The sequence below is a fragment of the Zootoca vivipara genome, chromosome 6 (assembly GCF_963506605.1).
Source record: "Zootoca vivipara chromosome 6, rZooViv1.1, whole genome shotgun sequence".
Classification (NCBI taxonomy): domain Eukaryota; kingdom Metazoa; phylum Chordata; class Lepidosauria; order Squamata; family Lacertidae; genus Zootoca; species Zootoca vivipara.
In genome coordinates this window covers 38,376,292-38,386,392 of record NC_083281.1, presented here as the reverse complement: position 1 = coordinate 38,386,392, position 10,101 = coordinate 38,376,292, and the positions used below count along the sequence as shown (strand labels likewise).

The following is a 10,101-nucleotide window of genomic DNA, read 5'->3' as shown; positions in this document are numbered from 1 at the left end:
CATAATTCAAAAGCATCAATTCTTCGACGATCAGCCTTCTTTATGGTCCAGCTCTCACTTCCATACATCGCTACTGGGAAAACCATAGCTTTAACTATACGGACCTTTGTCGGCAAAGTGATGTCTCTGCTTTTTAAGATGCTGTCTAGGTTTGTCATTGCTTTTCTCCCAAGAAGCAGGCGTCTTTTAATTTCGTGACTGCTGTCACCATCTGCAGTGATCAAGGAGCCCAAGAAAGTAAAATCTCTCACTGCCTCCATTTCTTCCCCTTCTATTTGCCAGGAGGTGATGGGACCAGTGGCCATGATCTTGGTTTTTTTGATGTTGAGCTTCAGACCATATTTTGCGCTCTCCTCTTTCACCCTCATTAAAAGGTTCTTTAATTCCTCCTCGCTTTCTGCCATCAAGGTTGTGTCATCTGCATATCTGAGGTTGTTGATATTTCTTCCGGCAATCTTAATTCCGGCTTGGGATTCATCTAGTCCAGCCTTTCGCATGATGAATTCTGCATATAAGTTAAATAAGCAGGGAGACAATATACAACCTTGTCGTACTCCTTTCCCAATTTTGAACCAATCAGTTGTTCCATATCCAGTTCTAACTGTAGCTTCTTGTCCCACATAAAGATTTCTCAGGAGACAGATGAGGTGATCAGGCACTCCCATTTCTTTAAGAACTTGCCATAGTTTGCTGTGGTCGACACAGTCAAAGGCTTTTGCATAGTCTATGAAGCAGAAGTAGACGTTTTTCTGGAACTCTCTAGCTTTCTCCATAATCCAGCGCATGTTTGCTATTTGGTCTCTGGTTCCTCTGCCCTTTCGAAATCCAGCTTGCACTTCTGGGAGTTCTCGGTCCACATACTGCCTAAGCCTGCCTTGTAGAATTTTAAGCATAACCTTGCTAGCGTGTGAAATGAGCGCAATTGTGCGGTAGTTGGAGCATTCTTTGGCACTGCCCTTCTTTGGAATTGGGATGTAGACTGATCTTCTCCAATCCTCTGGCCATTGCTGAGTTTTCCAAACTTGCTGGCATATTGGGTGTAGCACCTTAACAGCATCATCTTTTAAAATTTTAAATAGTTCAGCTGGAATATCATCACTTCCACTGGCCTTGTTATTAGCAGTGCTTTCTAAGGCCCATTTGACTTCACTCTCCAAGATGTCTGGCTCAAGGTCAGCAACCACACTACCTGGGGTGTACGAGACCTCCATATCTTTCTGGTATAATTCCTCTGTGTATTCTTGCCACCTCTTCTTGATGTCTTCTGCTTCTGTTAGGTCCTTACCACTTTTGTCCTTGATTATGGTAATCTTTGTACGAAATGTTCCTTTCATATCTCCAATTTTCTTGAACAGATCTCTGGTTTTCCCCATTCTATTGTTTTCCTCTATTTCTTTGCATTGCTCATTTAAGAAGACCCTCTTGTCTCTCCTTGCTGTTTTTTGGAAATCTGCATTCAGTTTCCTGTATCTTTCCCTATCTCCCTTGCATTTTGCTTGCCTCCTTTCCTCCGCTATTTGTAAGGCCTCGTTGGATAGCCATTTTGCTTTCTTGCATTTCCTTTTCCTTGGGATGGTTTTTGTTGCTGCCTCCTGTATAATGTTACGAGCCTCCATCCATAGTTCTTCAGGCACTCTGTCCACCAAATCTAAATCCTTAAACCTGTTCCTCACTTCCACTGTGTATTCATAAGGGATTTGATTCAGATTGTATCTTACTGGCCCAGTGCTTTTTCCTACTTTCTTCAGTTTAAGCTGGAATTTTGCTATAAGAAGCTGATGATCTGAGTTACAGTCAGCTCCAGGTCTTGTTTTTGCTGACTGTATAGTCACATTATGTTAGCTCAGCTTTATTCAGCCTGAAGCTGATGGAAGTTGTAGTTCAAAACATATGGAGAACAATTTGCTGACTGTATAGTGCACATTATGTTAGCTCAGCTTTATTCAGCCTGAAGCTGATGGAAGTTGTAGTTCAAAACATATGGAGAACAATGCACTGTGTTTTCATGGTGGACAGAACTCAGCACCAAGCACCTCTCAAGTATGGAGTGGTGATGGAGGGAGGACAATAGCTCTTGCAAGTACAAGTGAGAAATAGGACAACCGGGGTGGGGGGAGTTACAGCAACCATTCTAGGCAGGAATACGCATACTGAACGAAGAACAAGGCCAAGCTGGGTGCAAAAAAAAATGTTAAACCTACACTTTTGTACCTATATAAGCTGAACAGACAGCTGTCTCAGCTGTACAGGCAGAAATTTTCATGAAAGCACATTAAAATTCAAGAAAGCTTTTTTAAAAAACAAAAACAGAGTGCATGTACAAAAATAAAAGTCCATATAATCTTGTGAAAAATATACTGGAAACTGCCACCACAGATGAGGTACCGTTAATTTCCTCCCATCCCCACCTCCACCCATCCACTGCAAACATCAAAATATATCTTAAGTCTTTCAGAACAAAGGAAGAATATCTGGCTATTTTATAATCTTGGTTAAGACAGCACCCTTTGTTATATCACACTGTTAAAATTGCTTTTGAAACAACAAAAATCAGAATACTACTTCTTAAATTGGATTCCTGCTCACCTGCCCTTTTTCCTTAGTGCAGTAATTGCCCACCTCCATTTAAATAAATATAGCAGCTACAGTATTGTAGTACATGTGGCCCTCAATGCCAGTACACTGATATTGGCCTGGCTCGCAGATAATACCAAGTCACTGTTTATTAACCCATAGTTTGTTGTTTGAGCCTCCAAACCCTGCCATCAGCCCAAATACAGTTTGTTTAGAGCCTAACCACAACCAGAAGTCATGATTTTTTTTGTTGGCTTACAAACTATGGCTTTTTGCTACACCCAAACCCTTCACCCTTCCTTAAACATTTCTTTGGCCACCCCACCCTCTCACCCATCTACAAAGGCACAAACCAAGAGCAGCTGGAAAGCCCAATGCAACTTTAAAGAAACAAGTTATGGTTTGTTGATTGTCTATGAGACAACTGTGGTTTACTTGTGGTTTGTTAACCAAACCATGGCTTTGCATTAAGGTGTGAACCAGGCCAGTGTATTACAAATTTTATCTGCACTTGACAGTTTCAAAATTAAAATATATTCCGGTTTGTTTTTAAGTTACCATCTCCTCTCCACATGAAAATCAATCACACTAGCACTGTGTACAAGTATTTTAAAGGTGCTTCTCTGTTGGGCTCTAAATCATTTTCACTTTGGAAGGATGAGGGTGGTGGCTGCAGCAAAGGAGGCTTTAGAGCCATCATTCTTGGGACAGGTCAGGAAATAAATATTATAGTGCATCTTGGTATAAACAGCTAAAAGGTATTTAAAGGGGGGGGCAGAGGTCCCAATGTTCTACAACTCACTTTTAAAATCTCAATTGTGAAACACTGAGTAAGAATTCCCACCAGAGCTTTTTAAAGTGACAATCCTTGGAAGAGAAAAAACGTAACATTAACATTAGTGAAGATTTGTTGCGATGCACCCATATCAGAACTGTTAAAGTTGACCTCAAGCTCCAGGGATGTTTACTAGGCTACCCTGACAACAAGTGGTGCATATTCTCTTTAGGCAGGAGGGTGAAGGACAAAGGAGGTGAAGTCTGGCCACATCATGGGGCCTAAGCAGGCTGGTATTGAACTCCCCGCAGTCATTTCATGCTAGGAATTCAAGCGTAAGTACGGTGCATGAAGTATCCTCAGCCAGGAAACTTCCAGAGATTGAAGCATGAAAACAGCCACTTGCAACTCAATTCATTAAGAACTCTTTTGGTTCTAGCAGTTTCCCCTTTCATCTTAGTGCACACTTCTTCCCAACCCCCTAAGGCAAGCTGCTCCCCATCACAATTATTTCAAGTGCACTTTGATTCTTGCCCCCAAGAGGTTAAGTGTACATTGTACCATTTTGCTGAAACTGGGAGTAAACTTCACTAGATCACAAGTGCAGTAAAGCATTTTGAGACACCATGAGCAGCAGCATATGCCTGCACAAGAAAGCATATAAAACACAGTACTTAAGTTTTCTGGTGGGGGTGGGGTGGGGAGAGAAGAAATAGGAAAGGTTCAGGCCTGTTGGAGCAAAATGGGCTCAGATTTTTCAGCTGAAAATACAGTAAATTGGCAAATATAGTGGGTCACTTTGAAGACAGCACAATATAAGAAAGATACTTCAACCAGTGAAATGGTTTTCATGTGGAGAATGGTTTGTTTGTTTGTTTGTTTCAGCAGGGCTGGGTTACTAGCAATGCCCATATGAACCATCTGTAGTATATATCTATGCATATATACTATAAAACCAGTGCAAAAAAAGCAGTCACAAATGCAGTTCATGTGTTTACAAAGTGCAAAACGCCCCTGAATCCCTGCTACTGAGTTCAATGCTCATCTTCATCATCTTGTAAAATTCTTTGCTTCCGCTTCAAAGTGGAATGAAAAAGAGGCCCATTCATCTGATTCACATTTCAGTGATCTCACTTAAGTGTATTCCAGCCCTCTGTAGCTTTATTTGTAAAATGAAATGAAGCACTCAGTTTCAAAAGGAAAGTCTACATGATCAAAAACTGCTTTTAAAAAATCTTCATGCCCCCTTTTAGACTTTTGCTCAATGTCATCCGGACAGATCTAAAAACCTGAATTTCTTCTGTGCTGGGAAAAACCATGCCCTCCAACCCCAGGGTGCAGCAGAGCAAAAATCCTGTATTACTAGACAGTATTAAAGCTTGTAGTCTGCTAGCAGCATGAAAGGGTTTGCCTTTTTATGCATTAAAAAAGGGAATCTTCCCTATTACAAGACTTTCCTTTCAAAATTAAGGCTAACTTTGTCCTTTTAAGTGCACGGACATGTCCATTCTCCCACTATTAGTGGTGCAAAATGCTGCTGTTTGTGCACAGCAAAAATGGACAGATTTTTCTCCTTTGCAAAGGCTTATTGCACTAAAAGATAGCAAAAACATTGTCAGTTCTCTAAAACAAAATAGTTATGTTTCTAAACATTAAAACTGATGTCATCAATACACTGATTTAAATTAAAGCATTATTATTACTCTAATAAATATAAAAGAAAAAAGGAAGCTAAACCTCAAAGTACACGTATATATAGATATATAGATATATAGATATATGCAATCACATTAATGTGAGAGGCAGCGAGTCAACTAATATATATTTTTTCATTTTAAAAAAAGAGAGACCTCAACTTAGTGTCTGTACTTGAATGGATATTACAGGTCACCCTGGCAAAACAGGGGAGGAGATCTGCTGTCACAAGAAGCTCAGAAGGTATACACATGGCACACAAGATGTAAAATTAGCTGAAACTTCTGGACAAGGAGAAAGCAGCAGCTTCATTAATCTCATCAGGTTGTATCGCTACTGCCAGCATCAACGTATATGGTTAACTTAGTTATGGTACAGATATAGACTTGAGTTGAGCAACTCCAAGCAATGAAGACAGACACAAAAGGCAGCAGTTAGCTAAACCACACTGGGATCAATGGATCTGCAAATGCACTATACACACAGCCTTTCCCACAACATACTCTGTGGAGCTGCTCACTCAAACATACAAACACACTTGCTATGGTCACATTCAAGTGCTGACAGCCATTGAGGGGAAGCCACCAGCTACCCTCGTAGGGGTAGCCAAAGGATAAAAAACATTTTTGCACATTCTCCACTTCACTTCACTTGCCCACCCCAACAGTCACTTTTTTGATTGCTCCTGTAATAATAATAATAATAATAATAATTTATTATTTATACCCCGCCCATCTGGCCGGGTTCCCCCAGCCACTCTGGGCGGCTTCCAACAAAACAGAAATTCTAAAATACAGAAAGTTTTAATACCATAATAATTGTTTCTTTTTTGCAGAAAGAGTTGTGCTGCTGAGCAACTTGAGGTAAAGGCATAAAAAAGGGTTAGACTACAAGAAAAAAACACACACAAAGGAAAAGACAACAACGATGACGACAGCACTTCCCATTGGAGGCTGCTTCAAAAGCAGTTGGCTGGTTTCATATTGCATAATAAGTGCCGTGTTCTCGGTGAAGTAAACAATCTTCCTTGCGTCAAAACAAGGATAAGGCCCGTGCCCCCTCCCACAGGATCAGTTTCAGCAGTAGCAGAGGTATCCCCCTCCCCAATGAACTGACCCTTCTTTAAACATACACTGTATGTGGCTAAATTCTGCAGTTCTTCCTTTTGTGAATAGGCTCTGGTCTCACTGATATTTTTTTTTATAGCTAAGCAAAGTACATGGTGCGTAAGGTGTCTTGGTGAATCTGTACAGCCTTCGCAAGGGCTTGGGGATCTCTCCCATTGCTCTGTCCTGAAACATGGCTTCCTTCAGCACTGCAATAGCGGGGAAAAGAGAGAAGAATTAGCAAACATCTTTGGGCCCAAGAAGCAAAAGTCATGCTCCCCTCTTATATTTTAAAGCAACTAAGCTGTAAAAAATAATTACAATTCCTGCACTGAGCAGCCATTAGTACAGCCTTGTGTTAATTCCTTTGCTTTTGAACATCAACCAGCAAAAAAAGCTTTAAGAAAACTGTATTCCATGTTCTTTTTAGCTCTCAAAAACAATAAATTACACTAATGCAACACATGGATGAACTTCAGTACTAGATGCATGGTCCACACCACCAATTATCAGTATAGAACAAGTCACTGGAACACATGTTCCAAACACTTCTATGGGCAAATTCACACACTTATTTAAAATGGCTGTCCGTAGACATCATGGAAAAGCTTGAAGATACTGCCTGTCAACATGTACAATCAAATGTATGATGTGCTGGTTAGCATGAACAATGTGCTATCTTCTTTTATCACAAACACATACTTAAAGCACAATGGACTGTTGCAAATAATTTGTGCACCCAATTGCACCTAAGAAAAGATTGAAGTTGTGGGTAGCCATCTATGGGAATCCAAGGTTCCCCACCACATCCACAGAGCAACCTTCTATAATGAATGAATGGATGGATGGATGGATGAGCTATATGGGAACACTGCAGGAACTCCGAGTCATATTTATAACAGTGCTAGATTTATAAAGGATAGATTGGCAATCATGATGACTTTACCTCAATAGACTTCATCGTTAACTGGCTTGCCTGCTGCTATTTCTGTAGAACTCTGTACACATTTAATCATGCACATTTGATGGTTTGCTAGTTGAGGTGGGAGAGACAGGGCAACTTGATGCCCAAAGGGGTCTAATTATGCATGTGGTCTCCATGGAGCATGCACACACCCCTACTTACCTCTCAAAATCCAATCAGGGTTGCACAAAAAAGGGAAGTTAATGGATCATTCTTGTAAGCTAACTCTGACTATACTCAGTTGTTTCATATGCAGCAGTGTGAAACAATGTGCTAGGACTGAGCTGAACAACCAGGCACCCTAGTGCACATGCGTTGACTATACAGTTTAAACATGTGAAAATGATGCTGTTGGCCTTTCCTTATAAAAAAAATCAAGTTTGGAACAAGTTTGCCAGGAGATCAAATGCCATACTTTAACATAAAAAATTCTGGCAACTAGCCCAGAGGTAAGAGAAGCCAAGTCATCTGGCAACACTACTCTTACCTGTCATGTTCTTTGTCTACAAGGTGATATCTTGCTCTAAATGCCACCAAGTGAGCATAATACGCTGGTGCAGGTATAGACACGGATCGTGTACAGCGCACGTAGGTGTGGCAGAGCTGGTAAGTTAGCAGCTGAAGTTCGTCTGCAGTAAAACAGTTATCATCCCACAATACATGATAATGTGAGGGACGGCTGGTACCCTAGGGAGAATGAAACATCAGTTCAAATGCCCAATTAACTTTCTGCATCACATTTCTATAAAAATTAAACTGAATAGCAAATGTTTTTGTATGCAAAGGATATTGACTGTGTTCCTGAGAATACAGTTCTTATTAATGTGAAAAGGGGATTCCATGTTGCTGTAGCCCCACCCTTGCACACACTTGGCACTGCAGCCCATTAGCATCCTGCAGAACATTACCACACTACCACAGTCCTATCCTGTCACTTATTTCAAATGAACACTTCCAAGTGCAAAAATATAGGGCTGTATCATTCACCAGTGAAAGGGCTCTTGTGCGGCTGGACATGAGAGTTTTAATGCTGCGCAACAGAGAAAACCAATGCAACAGTTGTGCTAGCAATAAACTTACCAGCAACCTGCTTATGCATTCTCTGGTGCAACAATGATCCACTGGTACAAAGCTTTTCACCAGCAGATCAAGACAAGTGACTTGCTGCTACATTGGATACAGCCCATAATCAGAGGCTGAAGTTTTAAGGAGCTATTGGAGTAACAAAACAAATTTACTTTGTAAGAGCTTGATGCCAAGCTGTTTCAGCTTTGAATTTATGAAGCACAGCAATTACATATTTTCTGCAGCTTCCGAAAGGTAAATGGGTGAATACAAGCACGGAACAGCAAGTGTTGGAGCCATAGCAGAGCTTCCAGGAGACAATCCCTAACACAGGTTTAGTGTGTGAGCCAAATGTTTTGAGAATACATTCCTGGATAATATGATATTTTTGTTCCATGGCAAATCTAAGGAGTACACACTTGGGAAAAAAACTCGTCATAAAAAGCTTGCTTTAAGTCAGCCTTGGTTGTTTTAAAAACTGGTTTAAATAGAAAGCATCCTGCAGATTCACTTATACTACCACTCATGTCTGCTCAAGAATGGTACCAAACCCAGACTGCGTCAAGTAGGTTAGTGCTTTAGTTCCTACCTGTATTCCTGCATGGCTACAGAGGTAAAAATCAAATTCATAAGGATGTGTGATATCCGTATCTACAGTTGTTCCAGCTGGGATGTTCCCACTTCTTCCAACCTAGAAAAGAATGCATTTCCACAGAAGAGAAATAAAAATGTTAGCTTGTTATGCAATGAACACATGATATAAAATACTGAAAAATCTGCTTTTGTTTCAATTTTGAACATCTGCTTCTCCTAGTTTTTGTGCATGAAAGCAAGTCCAGAACTGGGCTGCTAACACTAGGCTTGTAACCTGATGGTGCAAAGAGGCTGGCAGCTGGAATAAAGTCTGTTGTTAACATAGAGGTGAGGTTCACAACAAAATGAAGTTTGAATGTCATTTTGTATTGGTCAATTTTGCTTGCCTTTGAAATTGAAGAGTAAACTTGGAAGAATAGAAACATATAGCCTTCTATCAGACCAGACCCATGGGCCCATCTAGCCTGGCATCTAAGATACTCAGCAGATTGTCAAGGTCTCGTACAGGGGCTTTAGTAAGCCCTGCTGCTCAAGATGTTTTTCACTGGAGTGACTGAACCGGGGACCTTCTGCAAGCAAAGTTGTTACTCTGCCATTGTGCTATGTCTCCTCATTGAAGCATTTACAAAGTGGAGGAATTAAGCTGTTGTAGCCTGGTAAAGAGGCTACGCTATGAATCAGGACATCCTCCACTGAAATTTTGCCTCTACCATCATTTGTCAGCCTCTCAATCCCATCTACGACAGGGCGAAATCATAATGGACTATCTTATAGGACTGTTGTAAGGATTACAACAAGATGATTCATCTGAAGTGCTGTGGAAGTTCTAAACCACTATATACATGCCAATAATGATAATTACACTTTCTTCAGTCATCCACTTGGAAGCAACTACACTGAAATTAGAAAAGTCTTACCCTTTCTGTCCGATCAGCACAAAACAGCCTTGTATGATGCCTCTTCTGAACAACAATATATGTTATGCCAGGCTGGTAATCCTTTTCGAGACTGATACAGGCCTCTCTAATTGCTAGCAGCTCATAATACAACACCTACAGTGCAAAAACAGAATGGTTAGCTTACTCTCAAATAGAAAATAAAACAGGACACTTAAATCAAATTCTTATGTTAAAAGAAACCAAGATCACAAAGAAAACTGCAACAAACAAGTGGACAGAAAACCTCTCAGAATTTGTTCTAATAGCAAAAATGATATATTTAAGATAAAAGGGGAAAGGTAACAGCAAGACAACGTTATGGCACACTGCCAGCCTTTTACTGAACATTCTAGAAAAAAACCTCATTGCTTCACTGATCTTAATGTTTTG

The 10,101-nt window shown here is 40.5% G+C and overlaps 1 protein-coding gene across 3 annotated transcripts in view; it reads right to left on the bottom strand.

The window, feature by feature from the left end:
* Nucleotides 1-5,841: 5,841 nt before the first annotated feature.
* LOC118086559 (protein argonaute-3) overlaps nucleotides 5,842-10,101 on the bottom strand; it is a 52,109-nt gene continuing 47,849 nt past the window's right edge. Inside the window, exons 16-19 of one of the 3 annotated variants that reach the window (XM_035118311.2) lie at nucleotides 9,691-9,825; nucleotides 8,769-8,870; nucleotides 7,602-7,801; nucleotides 5,842-6,359 (exon numbers count right to left, since the gene is read on the bottom strand). In XM_035118311.2, the coding sequence (XP_034974202.1) occupies nucleotides 6,251-6,359; nucleotides 7,602-7,801; nucleotides 8,769-8,870; nucleotides 9,691-9,825 (546 nt within the window). In that variant the 3' untranslated portion in view covers nucleotides 5,842-6,250. Of the gene's footprint in view, nucleotides 6,360-7,601; nucleotides 7,802-8,768; nucleotides 8,871-9,689; nucleotides 9,826-10,101 lie in introns of those variants that run through there. The other 2 variants (XM_035118313.2, XR_004692758.2) reach the window with 2 other exon arrangements.